We start from the raw sequence: 21,618 nt of genomic DNA, 5'->3' as shown, positions 1-21,618 counted from the left end.
AGGAGGCGGAGAACGCCTGGACGCTAGAAATAAAAGTGAGGGAAGAGTTCTACCTCACTCTGCTCCTCACTCAGCGCCGCTAACGGTTCTACTACACTCATGTCTGTACCGGAGGATAGTTCGGTACGGGACGGGACAGCATGTTTACATGTTGTTTAGCTTCTTCAACCGTTATCCCCCCTCTGCAAAGCTACGGACTATTAAAACAGAGTGAAGTGTCGCACTTATAATTGTTTATAATGGCTGCCGACTGCACTCAAGAGGCGATTCTGGCGTTTCTGAAGGAGAGAGGGGGCAAAGTGAAAAACACGGATTTAATTGAGCACTTTAAGGCGGTGTTCCCGGAGCAGCCGGAGAAGAAGGCGGCTGCCCGTAACAGATTTAAGAACTACGTGGACAACGTCGCTTTCGTGAAGACCGAGAGTGGAGTTAAACATGTCTGCCTGAAGAAGAAGTTTCGCGGTTCGGTGAAGGAGAACCCGCGCGGGACAGAACCAGCGGAGCTCGTGAGCGGTGACCCCGCAGCTGCAGCTGCGCCTCGCGGAGGACACCGCTCCCAGGTCGGTGATGACGCAGCAGCGGCAGACCCAGCCCAGCGTCGCGCCGCGGGCGGTGAGCTCCTTCCACCTGGCTCGGGTTACGGAAATGACAGCCAGGTAAGAGTTCCGCCTGATTTCCCGACTATAACCGTGTTAGCGGAAAAAACAGACGACGGGAGCGAGCGTCGCGAGTCTGTTTGTGTGGCGCGGGAAGTGGACAGGGGCTCAGGTGAGATGGGGAACAGAGGAAGCTTGAGGAGGGAGTCCAGGAAGGAGCAGGCTGTGAAGCCGCCTGACATACCACAGATTGCAGTGATTGAAGCCTCACCTCTCCCCGCTGAGGACTCCATGTTCACCCTGCCCGGGCCTGTACAGACTGCTGCTGCTACAGGACAGGTAGACACTTCTACCGCTCCAAGAGACACACAAGTCGAGACAGAGTCTCTTCCACTCGGAGGCTTGACGGAGGCAGAGCAGATTAACGTGTTGATCAGGCGGCGGAGTTCGAAAGGATCCCAGCACAGGAGAAGCAGGAGGCCTCAGGTGGACGAAGGTGAGGATGAAAGCCAGGTGGAGACGCAGAGTCTGTCCGGGAGCGAAAGCTCCCCCAAAGGCAGCCGCAGACACTTCATCGAGGTCATGCTGAACAACTCCCCCCAGCTGAGGCGCAGCTTGGTGCTACGCAACTCGGTGTCCCTGTCCTTCAAGAGCGACAGTGACTCCCTGTCTTTGGTCTCCAACATGGACGACGACAGAGACCCCATCACCCTGGACCCGTTGGAGCACGAGTGGATGATGTGTGCTTCGGATGGGGAGTGGAGTAGCTTGTGCAACCTCCTCAGCACAGACCCAACCCTCGTCCTGAGGAAGGACTTCATCACCGGCTTCACCTGTCTGCACTGGGCGGCCAAGCAGGACAAGCCCGAGCTGATGCCGCTGATCATCAACTTTGCCAAGCAGCACAATGTTCCCATCAGCGTGGATACTCGCTCCAACACCGGCTACACACCGCTGCACATAGCCGCCATGCACAACCACATGGAGGTGGTGAAGCTCCTGGTGGGGGCCTACAACGCAGATGTAGAGATCAGGGACTACAGCGGGAAGAAGGCCTGCCAGTACCTCACCGACAACGTGAGCATGGACATGCGAGACATCATAGGGGCGTACGAGCGCTCTGAGTCCGAGAAAGCAGACCGTCGGGATCGAGGCTCCTGGAGGTTCTCCAAGGTTCTCCAGTCCAACCCGAAGCCTCGCAGGCTCCTCAACCCCAACGACTGCGACTCTGTGGACGGGGAGGCTCAACTCCGAGAGCCACTCGTCAGGAGGAAGTCCTCGTTCAGCAGGATGAAGCCCAAACTGCAGAGGCTCCGGAAGAGGACGTCGCAGATCGTCCACAGTGTGACGTTCCACGACGCGGAGGAGGTGGAGGGGTCAACGAAGGGTTCCTTTAAGTCCAGACCAAAGACACATTTCTTTGGGTGAGATCAAAAGTTCCACAGGACAGGGAACTGTTTACAGGGACATCAGCTGAAACACAGGACTGGGCTTTAGTGTTTTAATGAGTGCAGGTGGAAGTTAATACTTTATGTTTATATTAAGCAGCTCAAGATTTTTTACAGGGTGGAAGACTTAGAATATTCTCTTTAGTCAAATACTTAGATTTTAATTTATGTCTGACAGCATCATCTAATAAATATCGATAACATAAATGGAGCCTGACACAGATTGGATGTTTTGGGCTGATAATGATATTATAGAGTTAAAAGCTGATTTTTTTTATGTTCCCTCAAACATGTATATATAATGTAGATATTTAACATTTTACCAAATGATTGCTGCACTGAAGCAGTAAACGTCACTGGGGATTTAATAATTAGAAATAACTCTACATGAAAACTAATAGAACATAATGAATAGATCAGGGTCAGACAGGCTGTAGATGAAGAACAAAGAGCATTACATTTAATATTTATTTGAACAGGAAACTGGTTCAGACTTCCAGCTCTAAGCACATCAAATCTTTATTAACACCTCACAGATATCTGGTTTCATTTTTTTTTTTTTTAGGTATTTCAGTCGTTTCCTAAAACAGCTGCTCACTGAACGTTTAACAAATGTTACTCAAACAGGAGGAGTTGGTCATTTTTAGGGACTAGTTTAAGCGGTGGATGCATCTACATCTGGCGCTGTAGTGAGTATGATTGAATTAAACGTGCACAGAGATAGTGAGTCAATAGAAATATAGAATATTAGCCACACATTCTGACCCTCACTGTTGTGTTAAAGTATGTCTCAGTGTGAACAGATAACCTAGATGAGATGTTCATCTGTGCTGCAGTGTACTGTAACATGGTGACATTGAGCTGACTTCAGGTCAGCCTGCCTCTCTTCACCCACACACAGCTCACACTAAACCCTCTTGACCTCTCTCGAGCCTCTAATCTGGACCACAGCAGGCAGACCTCTGTACTGTGAGGGCCGAGAAGCTCTGCTCTCTGGTAGCTTTTTATACTTTAAAACCAGAATCTGGTGAGTCATGTGACCGACATTTGAGGGTGAAATAAACTACCAGACCTCTACTGGAAAGACTGAAGCCATCTGGAGAGAGTTAAATCTGAAAAAAGGGATACATCAGCACAGCACTGGAGTTTACAAATGTTGTCGAGCTGTGTTAAAGTTCTTAACCAGAGGCCTGCAGAGATGAAGAGAACCTTTAGAGAACGCTCAGTCAACAGTAGATTTCCATGATGTCACATGATGGTTTGTCAGTGATGCACAGAAAGGACATTTCAAAGCAGATCATCTGTTTTTAAAATCCATCCAGTGTTTCCACGAGTCCGATCCAGCACTATTATTATGTAAGACCACGAGTCTAAACCTCTATGCACTATTTTCAGTGAGAGTCATATCCTGTAACTTCAGCAGCACACTTTAAAGGGCTAATTCATGTTCTCCGTTTAACTTTAAGGTTCCAGCAGTGTTTATTTCCATTGTGCCTGTTCACACGGGCATGAATTCATAAAACTGATCACACGCAGAGGTGAAACTCAAACTTGCAGGTTTGTGGTGCAGTTGGTCGAGGTTGATGTCAGTTCATGTGAACCAGATTTGCCAAACGTAGAAAAGGTTTTTACTTACATAGATGTTTGGAATCATCAAACTACAAAAAGTCAATCAGTTACCTCATAAAAGTGTCTAATTATAAAAGTGAACATTTTTTTTTTTGAACAGTCTGCTGCATCTCGCTGTACATTAACAAAGACTGTGTGACATCTGCACAGAACACTTTTAAAGAGCTCGAACAATATATATTTTCTGTGTGTAATGTTTTTATACTCTGGTAAAATAAATAATGCTAATTACACTGTGTCTGATCTGACTCTTTGTAGGTAGCAGTTGTAGCTCAGGTGGGGATGTGTGGAGTCTCCAGCAGGATGTTTTTCTACTATTGAATTTGACAAACATGAATGAACTTTAGATCTGTGTCAGGTCTAGCTCAGTCCTGTGCAGGCAGGTTCCTCCAGAGTTTACCCACTAGGTGGCACTACAGCAGAGCAACCCCATCCCTGTGTGTGTCCCGTCAGGCTCAGGATCATCCTCTCTCCTCTCTCTGTCAGTGTGACTCATCAGAGGCGAGGATAATCTACGCCTGCTGCACAAACTGACACACTGCTGAATTACTGCCGCTCATTGTTTGGAAAGCTGAGTTTAGAAAGAAAAGCACTGATTGGTTATTTATCAGGATTATGTTGTTTTGCAAGATGCCGTGTTGCTTAATGATGTTAAAGTCAAGCTGTGGTCCTTCCTGCTCAGAGACTGAGCTGTTTCACCATAACTGAAGTTTTCCTTCCATAAATCAGATGTTTCTTGCTTCTTACAAAATGTCCTTAGTTTGTTTGCATTATTTGGATGTAATTCATGATGTATGTTATTCTATTATATTAGAATAACATTATTTCTTTGGTAAAGTATGACATTTTTTCAATACACTGGAAAAAATATGATATGGAACCTCAGATGAATGATTTCCTGTCTGAGCCGACAGCTCCATTCAGACTTCAGTGTCATCAGGCCTGGTGATTTCCCTCTGATCACTGCATTTCACCGTCCTCGTCCTTCTATCCTCGCTCCAAAGAACAACAAATTCATAATCTGTCACAGCGTCACTCGTATCAGTGTGAGATACAGCTGCTGCTGCTGATGATGATGATGAGCTGCTCTCGTCACAAAGCAGAGAGCTTCTCTCACTGTCACTGCAATTAAACCCTCAACCTGGACAAATGTCAAGTATAAGGAAGCATTCAAATTAGATAACCCTGACATGTATGGAAGCCAAAAGAAGCCACGTGTGCATGAGAACTTTAAAATAAAAAAGATAATACAAAACATAAGAAAAAATAGCGACTCAGACTCTTGAAGGCAATTTGTTTATTAATAATTAACATATTCTTGCCATCAATCTGTGGATTTAATAAATGTAAATAGATGATTCATAGAACTATAAATTAATACTGGATGTATTGCCCTCGCAATGCTGTGTGCTCATGCAAAGCTAGACAATCAGATGACAGATAAAATCCTTCAAAAAAAACACAAGGCTTGACTTTTCTTGTCCGTTTAATGAAGTCTTTTATTTCAATCCAATTATTTCAGCAGTCTAGCTTGCGTGTGCTCACCTGAGCATGCAACGGAGAAAAAAACATAACTGGAACTAATGAAAAGAGCGCTCACTCCGACGCAGTTTCTAGAAACCAAATAAAAGACCATTCACTCTGACGTGGTTTTTCATAACCAAAGAATATAGACTTTTTAAACCTGCTCAATGATTAATGTATGAACTTTAACTTAACATTTTAACTTTTTAACCCTTAAAGGCAGAACACTGGATAAAGGCATCATTCACAGTGATCATTGTGCAATATAGATTAAATACATCTGATTGGAACACAGGTTGCAAATGAAAACATACACAGCACGTTTTACAGTGTAGGCGTGACATAACGATAACCGACCAGAAGATGGGAACAGGAAGTGAGTCAACATGATCAATAGCACAGATAATGGGAAGGCACCTTTCCTTATCTCGTGTCTAATTAATCTTTTTCAAGTGAATGCAATACGCTTCTGTACTTCTCCTTCTTCGCTCACATAAAAAACTACAGGTGCACCGGCAAAAATAGTCCCCGGTAATTCACTTCCATTGTGGAGTTTTTTATTTGCAGAGTTTCTTTTTATTTGCAGCGCTGTTTCTTTTTGTTTGCAGCGTTTCTTTTATTTGCAGCGCTGTTTCTTTTTGTTTGCAGCGTTTCTTTTATTTGTAGTGCTGTTTCTTTTTGTTTGCAGCGTTTCTTTTATTTGCAGCATTGAGGGTTTCCGGACACCGTACTTTTGGCATAAAATCCTGATTCTATACTCACACATCACATTATATCACACATATGGAAACATTAATGGGAAAAACAATACAGAGTCATTTACAGGTTTAAATAGGCACCACTTTGGTCAGATTATTTGTGATTATTATTTGTATCATTATTTGTGATCACAAAAATAAGTTGATAACGTCAGATCAAAGCTCATATTATTGAAGCTGAACTTAAGAAACTCAAACATGTTCAGCCTTTTCTGAATCATACTAGATCAGTTCAGAATATGTATCAAAAATGATAAAGATTGTAATCAGAATTGTTCTAAAATAAGAATGTAAAGAAAAACTTAAACGCTCTGACCAAAACTTGTAAAAAAATCTGTAAAGGGAATTATAAAATTACACTGTGGACATTAATAGATGAACATAATAAAGCAGCTCTAACAAAAAACTTGGCATGATGATCGTATTAAAGTCTGATTCTAAACACAACAAGTATATTTGGCACACGCAGAGATGTGACTGTCATAACAGGAGCTCATACACGGGGCAGAAACAAACCATGAGTGTGTGTAAGAACAGTATGAACAAGGTGAAGTGATGAACATACTCGTTAGTTTGTCTCTGGGATTTCTCGTCGTGAGCCACTGAGAGTCACTAAGAGTCCTTTTAGTTGCTTCGTTCTTCTTAGTGGCTTGGGAGGTGGTGCCTTATCAGTCAGTTCCAGATCTCTCAGATGATGCTGGAGGATGTCGACCTGTCAGGGAGAGTCAGGCCACCTGAAGGCCCACCAGCTGGCAGCTCTTCTTCCACAGCTCGGCCTGGAGCTCAGAGTCGTAGGAGATGTCGGAGGACTGCTTCTTCTTGCCGTTGTATAGGTAACAGCCGCCCACGCCCTCCATCTCAGAGGCGGCTGCAGCGTAGATAGACATGGATGCTCCTTCGGCTGGAGTCTGAGGTGGACAGGGGTGGAGAAAAAGACCATCGACAGTTTATATCCTCACACCTCTTCCACTTTAACAAGCAGACCTGGTAGTCTGGTAAACTTCTGCCAACTGTAGCTGCTGTTAGCTCAGTTTGTTAGCCGGGCTGCCCCGACCCTGAGCTTAGAGCACAGAGGAGCGTTAGTGTTTGTACCACAGGTGTTTCGGGCCATGCCAGAACCAGAGCTGGGGAACAGGGCAATGTAACCAAGCTCAGCGGCCTCTATGAACATAATGGCAGAGGAGAAGAGGCCGAAGAAGCTGCAGGACAAGAGAAAATCTGAAACTGACTTTTAGTCGTTGATGAGAGCTCGGTTAAATATACAGCTGTCCATACAAGTGGTGAATGAACTGATCATTGCCCAAAGCCAAAGGTTCTCTGAAATCACTTGTATGTTCTGATCTGTGTTGTTCTTGAAGCGCAGTATACAGTAAAGATGTCAGAGGTGGTGAACAATGAAACAGAGAAGACAGGAAATGATTCAAGTGAAATATAGTCGATGGCACTGATATTTTCTTTTAATAAAATGAACACAGGAAATTAAATCTACTGCCACTATTACAAATTCTAATGTTTATTAATGTTCTGGAGGGAACCTTGCAAAGCTACGATCAAAGCAAAAGAAAATCAGAATAAATAAATAATAACTACTTACTGCCAGAATTATTTGAGGCTGAAGTGTACGCTAATAGTAAGACTTCTTCTTCATGTCTTAAATGATCCACAGTCAAAGAATTTATGTGATGCGACTTTGTCTTGAAGTAAAACAGGATTACTGTCACAATCCTTCAAATCAGATCAGTTGGAAATGGTTTTGGCTGCCACAGGGAGGACAGAGTTAGAGAAAGTATTCCACAGTCTTGCATACATATTGTATTTTTAGATGGAACGGTCAAAGAGGCTCTGAAGCGTTTTTATTTCTTACCATTAACTGTTTGAAATAATGCAACTCCTTTCCTTTACTCTTAATTTAAAGCAATATTTAAGATGTATTTAACAACGCCAGTTCATACTCCCCCTCCTGGAGCTGCCACCTTACCGCGGTGGAGGGGTTTGTGTGTCCCAATGATCCTAGAAGCTATGTTGTCGGGAGCTTTATGCCCCTGGTAGGGTCACCCAAGGCAAACAGGTCCTAGGTGAGGGTCCAGACAAAGTGCAGCTCAATTTCCCCTGATGAAATGACAACCGAAGGAACCAAGTTTCCCTTCTGTGCTCGCCATGGATTGTCTATAACAAATACCATGTTCAAGCATAAGGGTGTCCATATGTGCACTTGGCACCAGGACACCCTCGGCCGCAGTTCGATGATCGACTTTGTGGTTGTGTCGTCTGTCAACTGATCACCACCTGGTGGTGAGTTGGCTCCGATGGTGGGGGAGGATGGTGGTCAGACCTGGCAGGCCCAAACATTCTGTGCGGGTTTGCTGGGAATGTCTGGCTGAATCTCCTGTCAGAAAGAGTTTCAACTCCCACCTCCGGGAGAGCTTCGCTCATGTCCCGGGGGAGGCGGGGGACATTGAGTCCGAGTGGACCTTGTTCCGTTCCTCCATTGTCGAGGCGGCTGACTGGAGCTGTGGCCGTAAGGTGGTCGGTGCCTGTCGTGGCGGCGGCCCCCGAACCCGCTGGTGGACACCGGCGGTGAGGGATGCCGTCAAGCTAAAGAAGGAGTCCTACAGAACCTTTTTGGCCCTGTGGGAGTCCTGAAGCAGCTGACGGATATCGACGTGCCAAGCGGAATGCAGCCTCGGCAGTTGCAGAGGCTAAAACTCGAGCATGGGAGGAGTTCGGTGAGGCCATGGAGAGTGACTTTCGAACGGCTTCGAGGAGGTTCTGGACCACCATACGGCGGCTCAGGCGGGGGAAGCAGTGCACTGTCAACACTGTGTTCAGTGGGGATGGGGTGCTGCTGACCTCGACTGGGGACGTCTTGGGTCGGTGGAGGGAATACTTCGAAGACCTCCTCAATCCCACCAGCACGTCTTCCTTAGAGGAGGCAGAGTCTGGGGACCCCGTGGTGGTCTCGCCCATCTCTGGGGCTGAGGTCGCTGAGGTAGTCAAAAAACTCCTCGGTGGCAGGGCCCCGGGGGTGGATGAGGTCCGCCCGGAGTTCCTCAAGGCTCTGGATGTTGTGGGGCTGTCTTGGTTGACACGTCTCTGCAACATCGCGTGGACATCAGGGGCAGTGCCTCTGGACTGGCAGATCGGGGTGGTGGTTCCCCTCTTCAAAAAGGGGGACGGAGGATGTGCTCCAACTATAGGGGGATCACACTCCTCAGCCTCCCCGGGAAGGTCTTTTCGGGGGTCCTGGAGAGGAGGGTCCGTAAGATTGTCGAACCTCAGATCCAGGAGGAGCAGTGTGGTTTTCGTCCTGGCCGTGGAACTGTGGACCAGCTCTATACCCTTAGTGCGGCCCTGGAGGGTGCATGGGAGTTGACTCCGCCAGGGCTGCCCTTTGTCACCAGTTCTGTTCATAACCTTTATGGACAGAATCTCTAGGCGCAGCCAGGGCGTTGAGGGGCTGTGATTCGGTGGCCTCAGGATTGGGTCGCTGCTTTTTGCGAATGATCTAGTCCTGTTGGCTTTATCGGAGCGTGACCTTCAGCTCTCTCTGGAGCAGTTTGCAGCTGAGTGTGAAGCGGCTGGGATGAGAATCAGCACCTCCAAATCCGAGGCCATGGTTCTCAGCCGGAAAAGGGTGGTGCAGTCTCCGGGTCAGGGATGAGATCCTGCCTCGTGGAGGAGTTCAAGTATCTCGGGTCTTGTTCACGAGTTGTCTTGTCTTGTTCAAGGATGAAACGGGAGATCGACCGGTGGATCGGTGCAGCTTCTGCAGTGATGCGGACTCTGCACCGGTCCGCCGTGGTGAAGAAGTCGATCTATGTTCCTACCCTCACCTATGGTCACGAGCTTTGGGTAGTGACCGAAAGAATGAGATCGCGAATACAAGCGGCCGAAATGAGCGTCCTTCGCAGGGTGGCTGGGCTCTCCCTTAGAGATAGGGTGAGAAGCTCGGCCATCCATGAGGAGCTCAGAGTACAACCGCTGCTCCTTCCCATCGAAGGGAACCAGTTAAGGTGGCTCGGGCATCTCATGAGGATGCCTCCTGGACATCTCCCTGGTGAGATGTTCTGGGCACGTCCCTCCGGGAGGCGGCCCCGGGGAAGACCCAAGACAAGCTGAAGGGACTATGTCTCTCGGCTGGCCTGGGAACGCCTTGGGGTCCCCCTGGTAGAGCTAGCAGATGTGGCTGGGGAGAGGGAAGTCTGGGCTTCCCTGCTGAAGCTGCTGACCCCGCAACCCGTATTCGGATAAGCGGAAAAAGACGGACGGACGGACAGTTCATACTCTCTGAATTCCTTAATGGAGACAGAGTTCAGCTGCCACCTTCTTTCACTCCTTATGATTGTACTTCTGCCATTTCTCAGACAGTCCCTGGTTACTGCCAAGAACAAATTCTTTACAGAAAAACTTTTCTGGATCCAACCCTGTGTAACAACCTCAGAGCCATTTCAAAACCTTTAGAAAACGTTCCAAATCTCACTGACAGGCTAAGGTTTGCATCCTTTTTATGAAATAGAATATTTTCACTTCGGTGGCATGTGGTGGTGTGCTAACTTGAGTCGTGGAGTGCACCATGGATCTATTCTTGGTCCTATTTCACTTTGAGTCTCTGTCTGTATCCTGTCTGTTTGATATTTTGTGCAAGGATATGTTAGGTTCACACAGTTTCTTTCTAACTTCTTGGCTTCATTCTAGTGGAAGGTGTCCAATCCTACAGTTGTGTCATGTGTAGCTCAGTTAGTGAGATGGCCGAAGGGACAGCCTTTATGTCGGGAAATTCTGAATTTGTGAGTGAAAGGGACAAAAACATCACCGTGCACTGATAAGTGTATGTCATCTGCAAAGAGTTTGACTTCAGATTTGAAGAAACACCTGGAAGCTAAGCACAGCTCACTTTTGGTAATGCAAAAGTTCTTTCCTCAGAAGGTAACGCTGTAATGTAATGAGTTACTTCTTAATGGCAATACTCGTTTGATGTTATAAGTTACTTAGTTACTTAAAGTAACGTCACCAGTCTGTGTTTTCCAGCTTTCCGAGCTAATGTTAACTACTAGCTAGCAGCTTGTCTGCAGATGTTTTATTAAGAAACTCAAAGAAAAAAAAAATTGGATTCTTACCGAAGCATCAGACACTGACAGCCCATAGCCGTATGAGATAAAGATATTTAGTCATGCTATTAAAAACATACCCTGAACAGCAGCTTGGCCACTGGTTTCTTTAGCGTCTGCGTGAGGCTCCACAGGTTGTCGTACAGCGCTGTGTCCACCATGCCGGGGTCCACGGCGTTGGCGGTCACTGGGAAGCCGCTGGCGGTCAACTGCTCCTGCAGGTAATAAGTGAAGAGGACCAGAGCCAGTTTGCTTTGAGAGTAGGCACCAAGGGAGGTGTAGCATCTCCTGGAGACAGGGAGAAGATGAGAGTATGCAGATTAACTCTGAATCCATTGAAATGAGCACAAATTCAGCTTCAGACTGAGCCACGATGGTTTCATTGGGATTTTACAGGCTGTCAAGTGTAATGAACAGCAGGACAACAGACTGATTTTCCTGCTACACCTTTTAAAAGAGTAAAAACAACATTCACTTTCCTCTTCAGTTCCCTAAGCTTAAATCTCTATCCCTGCGCTCCCCTCAGATCATTTCCACACACAGCAGAGATGACATCCACTCATTTCCTGAAATGATATGATCGATCAGATCTGAAACATCACCCCTGTAATGCCCCAGAGGAATGGCTTTGTATTATTCTCTGTGTTATCTATGAGGCAATATTGCTATGAAAAGCAATAACTGCAAGATATCCAAACACAGTGGACCACCGTCTGACCTCATATGATGGATGTCTGCACTTAACAAATGTTACGTACAGACTGTGCATGTCTGCTTTTCCAAAACAAAGTGATATTTTCCTTACCATAGCAGGAACAATATGAAAATTATCATTGACACAGTTGCACAGTGCTTTTCATTGTTCACTCTTACTTGCTGTTTAAGTCGTCCATGTCCATAACTCCTCCGTAGTGTGTAGCAGAAGACACTGTGACGACTCTGGAGCAGCATCCATGTTTCCCCGACTTCTTCAGCACGTCCAGCAGCAGGTTGGTCAGCAGGAAGTGGCCGAGGTAGTTGAGCTCAAAGTGGAACTCAAAGCCGTCCTGCGTCTGTGTCTCTGGGACCAGCATGGTTCCAGCTGCACGAGAGAAGAGAGGACAGACAGCCAGGATTTTAACGTTCAGTGCACATGCACTCAGCATGAATTTGACAAACACCAATCAGGGAAGCGTACCGTTGTTAACCAGAACATGGAGGGGGAGACCTCTGGCTTTGAACGTCTGAACAAACTGTCGCACAGATTTCAGCGAGGTCAGGTCCAGGAACATAAACTCAGCTGTCAACAGAAAAACATGTTAGCATAGATTTCAGAGAGCTGCAGAGATAGACACAAATATGATCTGAACAGTTTTTAAAGATTTCACCAGATTTGTGTTCTTCTTATTTTTAATCTTTGATGGCAGCAGATCAGTTGGTTCTGCTTATGTGGAATGTTCCTTCTGTACTTTAAGGACATTTGCCTGTAGTGGTTTATTTTGACATGTTTGTACATGGATTAAATAAAGGATAAGGATGGATAAATCTGCTGATGGGGAATCAACACAGCTATTGTATCTATTGTATATAGTTAAAGTTACTCAAGTGACAATTTAAATTTTACATCAAACAGGAAGCAGAGTCCTGATAGCTTCCTCATTTTTACATTTCCTGTAAAACAGGCAGATACGGAGGAACTTGTCCCAGATATCGATTGCCATTTACAGTAGCCAACAGTGAACACCAGCACCTAGTGTCAGCATCTACCTTCCAGTGAACATCCAGAACCAACCAGGCCCAAGACCAAGGACAACCACTGCTGGTTTTGGAGGTTTGTAAGTGAATACAGTAGCCTACCGAGGTGACTTCATGGGGACTTGCGGGGGTTAAACTGGAACTAAAATGGTGGGGCAGGAAATGATCTTTGTTTGTTTTTTGGTTGGTTGTTTTAGTCTGTAAACTGAAACTGAAAATTGTGGCCTCTGGGATTAAAGCTCTGGACAGATTTCAAAGTAGAATGTGTTTTCTCTAAAGCCTGGTCCGACTTGTTATTCATGAGTCACTTAGCACTTGCCGCTTGTGGCTTTTCTGAACTAACTGCTCAAGTACACAATTGAAACAATTCAACTCCCCCATTGTAGCATAACCTGCATTACATTAATTGCGAAGGCTCACAAGAGAGGGTTAAAGTCGAGTGAGGCTGTTCTACAGAATGTCCACGTAAAGAAACACATTGCAAACCCTGCTTATAGCTCTGTAAATCACTGCTCTAATCAGGGTTTGTCACAGTCGGACTGGAACAAATAGCCCTTTGTGTGAGGGCTGTCACTATTTGTTCTGTGTTTGGAGAAAATTCACTCTACTGGAAGGTTTTACAGTTTATAGGACACTTCTCTACATCACTTCAATCAGGTTATGAACAGCCGGATGCCTCCATGAGTCCCATTTAATGCTGCTTTTCATCAGAGCTGTTCAGTCGTCGGCCCTCGGGTTCAGATTTGGACAAATTCTCTTGTTGTTTTATTTGTTTTAAAATGAAGGGAAATAGGTCGGATCTCTACAGACTGAGCTGACTCTTCATGAGGTCCCCAGGACGAGTGTCATAAAGTACAAAAGTATAAAGCTCATCTGAGGTCTATAACAAATGAGTTGATTTTGGTTTGAAGGCTCCATTGTATGCCACTTCATATTTTATATCAGGCTATTTGTTTCGGCTTAAAAAAGATGGCACAGACGAATGATTACCTTTTCCCTTGCCGCCTTCTTCATGAATCCTCTTGACGGCCGCTGTGCCCTCTTCTTTCTCGTTCCCAGCTGGAGATGATTGAGATCAGAGAGGATCGGTGGGCAGATGTCCATCAGGTATCAACTCAACCCTCGACTGACTCTACAAGACTCGCTAACACTCATGTCATCTGTTTACAACAGTACTAATAATTCATGTATCCTTAAAATAAAGCACTAAATTTAAGCTTAATCATGTTAGATGTAACCACAAAGCATCTGACTGCTGGGGACAATTCCTGCTGTTTGATTAACATGCAAGATTATAACTGGACTGCAGAGAGAGAACTCGTAGGAGGAAGCAGGGTGTATGTATGATGTGATTTAAGGCATATGATTGGACAGTAGCCTACCTATGACAACATGCATGCCCAGGCTTGCCAGGTGTCTCGCTGTTTCAAAACCCATTCCTCTGGTACCCCCAGTCACAATGGCAACCCTTCCATTTTGCTTGGGTAAGACTGTGTAGGAGGAGAGAGGGGACTATGTGAGAACATTATGCAATCCTTCATTTTCCAGTTAGTCCAGATCAGAGTCTACTCCACTATCAAATATGAACTGAAGTCATGAGTGTCAACTGTCAACTGACTGACATGGACCAAAACAGAAGGGTAAACTATGGACTCTGTTAGGACAGAAAGGTCTAATCTGTAACTAAGACTGCAATCAATGATTAAAATTAAATCCATTGCTTTGCTTCAGCTGATGAACACTTGTGATTGTCTTTATAAAATCATGTCCTAAATCAATAATCAATAAAAATGGAAGGTTTGGACATAAAACAGGCAAAAATATTAAAAACAAAATATTTACTGCCGTTTTAGCATATTTTTATGTGCCAGTGTTCTGCAGAGAAAGCCTTTTTTTGTTGTCCATTACTAATAATGCAATATCCACAAAGCTGCAATATATATTTACAAAATACATCATAAACAAAGCTAAAAAGAAAGTTGAATCATAGAGCCTGAAAAGAAACATTGAAAATGCAACAGAGAAAGACACAACATAGTTCACAACATTTGAGGCATAAATAGCGACAACACAACGCATTAATATTTCATTAACAGTTTGGATCAAATATGAACATATATATCAACAAACAAACATTAACAAATAAAGTTATTTGTATTCTGTGTACAGAGTGTGGTTAGCCTAGCTTAGCATTAAGTTTAAAAGAGTGAGAAAACAGCTAGCCTGCCTCTGCTCAAAGTAAGAAAAAAACCTCAAGAATGAACACCCATCGACACAGAACATGTCTATGGTCATGCTAGTAGCTCTGTAAGGTTGTACCTTTGCAATGCTGTGATTTGATCTAAATGCTAACATGCGCAAAATAATGATGTTGGCAGTATTATATTTACCATGTTCATTATCTTAATTTAATGTGCTAGCATGCTATTTTTTTCTGAATATATTGGTATTTGGTATCCTGGCATTGGGCAAATTCAAACTCGATGGAAAGTTATACTATTACTAAAATCATTCGGATTCATCTTCTAGGCACCATAAATATAAAATGTCATAGCAACCCACTAGAATAAAAGAAGAGTCAGGAGATCATTGTCATTAGCGTTCGTCCATTGGGGAACATGGAGATGGAGCTACACAACTAGCAAAGCTAAAAACAACAATTGATTGTTTTCTCAGTGACATGTTAGAGATTTAACGTGGGTGTTAGCTAATGGCTTTGAAGGTGTCGACAATTGTAGACAAATTTTAAAATATCATACAATCATTTTCAAATGCTTTTCATACGGATTACACACCAAAATTAAAAGAAAGGTTAATATAACAGGTCCATTACGGACACTGCTTGATTACATATAGCATGTAGACCACATCGATGCAGGAAAAATAAAGTCTTTAAAATTCTTTCTCTTTTTCCATGTTTAAGCACACAGTCATTCAAGTGGCTGACCCAGACCACAGTGTCCTTCCCAAACATTGTCCAAATCATCCTCACTGGGTTCAGGCTCATAGTAGCCTCGCAAGTTCTCGTACAAGAAGACCTGCTGATCTACTAAAGCTGGGGCTATATGGTTCCTCTTCCCACACAGAACAGTCCCAGAGGAGCTGAACAGCCTGTGACACGGTACACTCGTAGCAGGAACACACCAGTACTTCTGGAGCACCTTGGGGAGGGTGGGGAACAATGGTGCATGACTTGTCCACCATAGTAAAGGGTCCTCATTTAAACCTAGGACTCTCTGTGATTTGTAGTTGCTCAGCTCCTCTACCACTTGTGCATGCAGCTCCTCCTGGCTCTGGTCTGCATCAGACTGGCAAAATATAGCAGCCAAAGGGTTGTCTTGGGTGACACTGCTGGTCGAGGATTCTCGTGCATGTTTTTTGCTAGGTGGCTCATCAGATACCAAGGAGAAATCATCTAGGCATGATTGCTCTGCAATCTGCTTCTCAAGGACTGCATTTGCCTCTTCAATTATGTTATTCTCAACTTTGGTGCGTTCTTGGGTGGACAGGAAAGGCAACTTCTTGTACCGAGGATCCAGGAAGGTAGCAATGTTGAGGAATATTGAAATTTCTTGCGATAGTTGTGAATTCTGTGAATAGGTGCTTGATAAGACCTTTGAGATGACCTCTTTGGTCATGCTGATCTCTTTGAGGTGCCCTTCCTTGACCTTGAGGGTGGTGTTCAACAGCATATGAAGCACAGGCCTAACCATGCTAATTGTTGGGTACCTGCAAGAAGTTATCATGTTTGCCACAACTTTAAAAGGCTGGAGGATTTCAGTCAAGCCCTCCAACAAGGCCCAGTCAGGACCACCAAAGTCAAAATGGTGGCTGCTGGAACTCTCTGTAAGTGTTGCAGTTATAGCAACCTGTTGCTCTTTCAGTCTTTGCAACATTGCCAATGTTGCCAACCAAGACCTACCCCTGTCTGTAATGAGTACATATTGAGCGAGGCCATGCTGCTTCTGTTTCTCCCTCAGCAGATACATTGACGGTTCTCTGAAATGATCCACACGTTTGCGGCAACATACCAAAAAACAGTCAACTCGTGGCAGCTGGAAGGCTTCGTCCATTGCACGGTTGATGGTATGTCCAAGGCAAGGCATTTCCACTGATAGTTCCAGGAGTGAGCATGCTTTGACAATGTCCACTGAACCATCTGTGGTGGCACCGCTAACTTTGTGGGTTATTCCCCACTCAACAAAAGTTTCATACAACGCTCTGGTGATGTTCTCAGCTGTGTTGTCCTCTTGTACGCCAAAGGTTTTAAGGCACTTGTTGGTCATAGAGAAGCCAGTAGTACTGTTGTAATTAACTGAATGCATAGAGAGTGAAATGTACGTTCTATTCTGGGTTTGGCTTTGCCAAAGGTCTGTAGTAACACCACAATTCACAACACTAGCAAGCTCACTAAAGACCATGTCCCGGGCACGGCAATACATCTGAGGAAGCATTTTAACTACCAGGTCAGTCTTGCTTGGTGGAGAGTACCCAGGATCAACGGTACTCATTAAGATCTTGAAAGTCGGTTCTTCAACTACAGATACAGGGTACAACCCCTCACAGATGAAGTTGATGACAGCAGCAGTCAAGTCATTGTGTCTTCTGTTTTCATAGCCTAAGCTATGAAAACACAGTTCACATAAAAATGGCTATGTAATTTCATTCATCCTATACCCTCTTCCATATTTTTCAACCAAGACTGAAAAATTACAGGCTAGATGGATGGCCACCAACATACCCTCTGCCAAATCCATCTATTATTTATCTTTATGATGCAATATCTCTTCAATGGAGGAAGAAAATAACAGAACCTTTTGGTTAGCTGCACTTTTATTCACCCCTACTAGATTATGAAAGAGGGAACACACTACTGCTCTGGCCTCCATGAGTCAAAAGGTAGGTCTGTCAAATCTGTGACCAAACCCAGCATCACAAGCCAGTGCCGGTCCTGGCCACATTTGCGCCCTGGGCGAACCCCCTAGTGCCACAGTTTAACAGTTTTCACCAGAACTGTGTTGTAACTAACAACACTGATATTTCCAAATGGGAAATTCCATGTGAATTTAGGAAATCCCATTCCATTCTTGAGGATAAACCTTGAGGCTTCAAACACACAATCACGTCTTTGTCTTAAAGTAGTCTGACCATTAACTAATAATCTGTTGGTAATGTTCTCAATTAATCAGTTCTTTGGTCCATTTTTGGGTCTCTGTAAATAATCATAAAGAGTACAGTCTAGACCTGCTCTGTACAATATATAAATAAGTTGAATAAAATGTCAGAAAACGATTGATCACTGGATCTTATTTTGTTCACAACATGTTCACTTTACCGCCATGAAAGGACTACAGAAACTAGCTGAAAACAGAGAATTTGAACTAAAACTTGACTTTAATTATATAGTAGTCATATTATAGGTTAGTTGTTGATTACTGTAATAGTTGACAGCTGATTATTAATGGACTAATCGTTGCTCAATCTTAATTCAGTTTTAATGCATTAGTAATTTCTTACTCACCGTCGCATGCTTTGACATAAATTTACTTTTTTGTTTTATGGATTTAAACTTAAATCAGAACACCATTACACCATCAGTGTGTGAGAGACTTTGTTATTTAGAATCAGGGGTTAAAGGTCCTACTACTACTTTAAATGTTCAGATCTCTGATGCACCATACATAATATCATAATACATAACAGTTCATTCTTTTCAGCACAGACACAGACTACATTTCAAGCCTCTTCCTTTGAAATCTGCAATATGAACCTTGAAATGTGCATTCCAGCGTAACCATGAGAAATATTAATAAACTTATGATGGTGTCACATAATCAGCTGGAGGCAGTGTGCAGGATAAAGGTCACAGCTTAAACATAAGGGTAATATTTCAGCTCATTTATTCCATAAAAACAGATTTTTCCTCGCATGTAGACAGAACATTAAGTGTTACTGAGACACAGTAAACACGTGCAGCTGTCCTTTACCTGTCAGAGCAGAGCTCATGCAGACAGCACCAAAGTCCACTAAGAAAACTGCGCATTTAACGCCGTTTGAAGAATTCGGTTATATTTCTGCCAATAGTATAACTTCTAGTTATTTAACAGTTAAAATGATGAAGGTTTATTATTTTCAGCTAATATATATAACGGCTATGTCAAGTGTAGACACTGAAACAGCAGAGCACCCATTATCGGACAGACAGACTGCAGGAAACACTGAGCGACCTGGAAGCGTCAAAGATCTGTTGAACATCTGATAGAGAAGAACTTTCACTCCGCACAGATACAGCCTGACGAGCGGCACCAGAACCGACAGCAGCCACATCCCCGTGTGTCCGTGTCCGACCAAACAGAACCGAATAGTGATGTGTCGGTCTCTTTGAAGTGAACGACGGGAGCCGGCTCCTCATTGGTAGCCGATTTATATTATTTATTTATTATTTAATTTCGGTGCCTCACTGTCTCCTCCCCCTGACACTCTCCCTCGTGCCATGCCTGTTCGCACATCTTGACCAATCACGTTCAATTTCAAACTTTCAACTTTTTTAATTGAAAACTGCATGTGATTGGTCAAGATGTACAGCAGCATCCACGGGAGGGGTGACCACAGGGTGACACACACACACACACACACACACAGCGGTCGCGGAGGACAAACACGACAGGAGGGAGACGAGAGACATTATTTATTACATTATTGCATTATTTGGGGTGATAAATGAATTAAATAGTTAGTACGTTTTATTCATAGAGCACATTTTTACACCGCATGCACTGACCAAAGTGCTTTACAATGTCAAAAATAAAATCTAATAACATTTCAGAATATAAAATAATAATAACAGCAATAATAACAAAATAATAATAATAATTAATTAATAAAACCAATTAATAAAATGTGAGGAGCCGTTTGGGAGCCAAAAGAGCCGGCTCTCCAAAAAGAACCAAAATTCCCATCACTAGAACCGAACAGCTTCCGAGTACCACTGTCTGCGTCACCTTAACTCGTCCGACTGTCTGCGGGAGCCTGCGCGGGATCTGTAATGTACGGTGGCAGGGAACCCTCAATGCTGCAAATAAAAGAAACGCTGCAAACAAAAAGAAACAGCGCTGCAAATAAAAGAAACGCTGCAAACAAAAAGAAACAGCGCTGCAAATAAAAGAAAGAAACTCCGCTGCAAATAAAAGAAACAGCGCTGCAAATAAAAGAAACAGCGCTGCAAATAAAAGAAACAGCGCTGCAAATAAAAAGAAACGCTGCAAACAAAAAACTCCACAACGGAAGTGAATTACCGGGGACTATTATTGCCGGTGCACCTGTAGGTTTTTATGTGAGTGAAGAAGAAGAAGTACAGAAGCGTATTGCATTCACTTGAAAAAAATAAATTAGACACCTGATCTTGTAATTACTAGATAGGGAAAGGTGCCTTATTGGCCACTGCACTTCGGTAAAGTTAGAAAGATATTGGCACTTCCGGGATCAGTAACTCTTAATTGAAACGTTGTTAAAACACAAAACGCATATTTTCAACCGTAGTAAGACAGACAACGAGCTACAAAAAGTTTTCACTTGCATAGATGTTTGAAATCATCAAACTACAAAAAGTCAATCAGTTACCTCATAAAAGTGTCTAATTATAAAAGTCAAATGTTTTTTTTTAACAGTCTGCTGCATCTCGCTGTACATTAACAAAGACTGTGTGACATCTGCACAGAACACTTTTAAAGAGCTCGAACAACAATATATATTTTCTGTGTGTAATGTTTTTATAGTCTGGTTAAATAAATAATGCTGATTACACTGTGTCTGATCTGACTCTTTGTAGGTAGCAGTTGTAGCTCAGGTAGGGATCTGCGGAGTCTCCAGCAGGATGTTTTTCTACTATTCACTTAGAAAATGCCACTAGGTGGCACTACAGCAAGCAACCCTATCCCTGTGTGTGCCCGTCAGGCTCAGGATCATCCTCTCTCCTCTCTCTGTGTCAGTGTGACTCATCAGAGGCGAGGATAATCTACGCCTGCTGCACATACTGACACACTGTGCTGAATTAATGCCGCTCATTGTTTTCTAAATTCTCCCACAGGGACGTAAATTCCCAAAGTGCCGGCCTTCACATGATTAGAAACATTCCGTTTGGGCTGATGTCACTGCTGGAGAGTTGTACGTAAACCCGAAGGTCAGCAGAAAGTTGCATAATTGGAGTAAAGTTAGCGAATGATTCCGAATCAGAAAATGTGTCTAAAGAGGAGAGAAGCCTTCTCAGACACTGAAATCACATGATGTATCTATCTGCTCTCAGCATGAAACTCTGCCGGGACGAGCTGAGTTTAGAAAGAAAAGCACTGATTGGTTATTCATCAGGATTATGTTGTTTTGCAAGACGGCCGTGTTGCTTAATGATGTTAAAGTCAAGCTGTGGTCAACTTAAAACCTTCCTGCTCAAAGAGACTGAGCTGTTTCACCATAACTGAACTTTTCCTTCCATAAATCAGATGTTTCTTGCTTCTTACAAAATGTCCTTAGTTTGTTTTTAGTGTATCATATATTATTTTGATGTAATTCATGATGTATGTTATTCTATTATATTAGAATAACATTATTTCTTTGGTAAAAAAAATTAATAAATTAAAAAAAAAAAAAAAATTCAGACTTCAGTGTCATCAGGTCCTTCCATCCTCGTTCTAAAGAACAACAAGCTCACAATCTGTCACAGCGTCACTTGTATCAGTGTGAGATGATGATGATGATGATGATGATGATGATGATGATGATGATGATGATGATGATGTGCTCTGGTCACAAAGCAGAGAGCTTCTCT

At 43.7% G+C, this 21,618-nt stretch overlaps 3 protein-coding genes across 3 annotated transcripts; 1 reads left to right on the top strand and 2 right to left on the bottom strand.

Moving 5' to 3' along the window:
• LOC104930734 (ankyrin repeat domain-containing protein SOWAHC) lies at positions 1-3,910 on the top strand. Its single transcript, XM_010745607.3, has one exon. The coding sequence runs from the start codon at positions 240-242 to the stop codon at positions 2,022-2,024; it is 1,785 nt and encodes a 594-aa protein (XP_010743909.3). The 5' UTR covers positions 1-239; the 3' UTR covers positions 2,025-3,910.
• Positions 3,911-6,508: 2,598 nt separating this feature from the next.
• On the bottom strand, positions 6,509-19,153 carry LOC104930736 (dehydrogenase/reductase SDR family member on chromosome X). Its single transcript, XM_027281309.1, has 7 exons — positions 19,025-19,153; positions 14,180-14,287; positions 13,788-13,856; positions 12,241-12,342; positions 11,937-12,144; positions 11,144-11,351; positions 6,509-6,863 (listed from the first exon to the last, which is right to left on the bottom strand). The coding sequence occupies exons 1-7, from the start codon at positions 19,122-19,124 to the stop codon at positions 6,681-6,683; spliced, it is 978 nt and encodes a 325-aa protein (XP_027137110.1). The 5' UTR covers positions 19,125-19,153; the 3' UTR covers positions 6,509-6,680.
• Positions 15,368-18,326, bottom strand: LOC113746297 (zinc finger BED domain-containing protein 1-like). The gene is made up of 2 exons (XM_027281315.1): positions 18,319-18,326; positions 15,368-17,420 (listed from the first exon to the last, which is right to left on the bottom strand). The coding sequence occupies exons 1-2, from the start codon at positions 18,324-18,326 to the stop codon at positions 15,728-15,730; spliced, it is 1,701 nt and encodes a 566-aa protein (XP_027137116.1). The 3' UTR covers positions 15,368-15,727.
• Positions 19,154-21,618: the final 2,465 nt, after the last annotated feature.

Source organism: Larimichthys crocea, chromosome VIII, assembly GCF_000972845.2.
Source record: "Larimichthys crocea isolate SSNF chromosome VIII, L_crocea_2.0, whole genome shotgun sequence".
NCBI lineage: Eukaryota > Metazoa > Chordata > Actinopteri > Sciaenidae > Larimichthys > Larimichthys crocea.
Note: the sequence above shows the minus strand (reverse complement) of the source record. Positions and strands in the feature narration are given on the sequence as shown.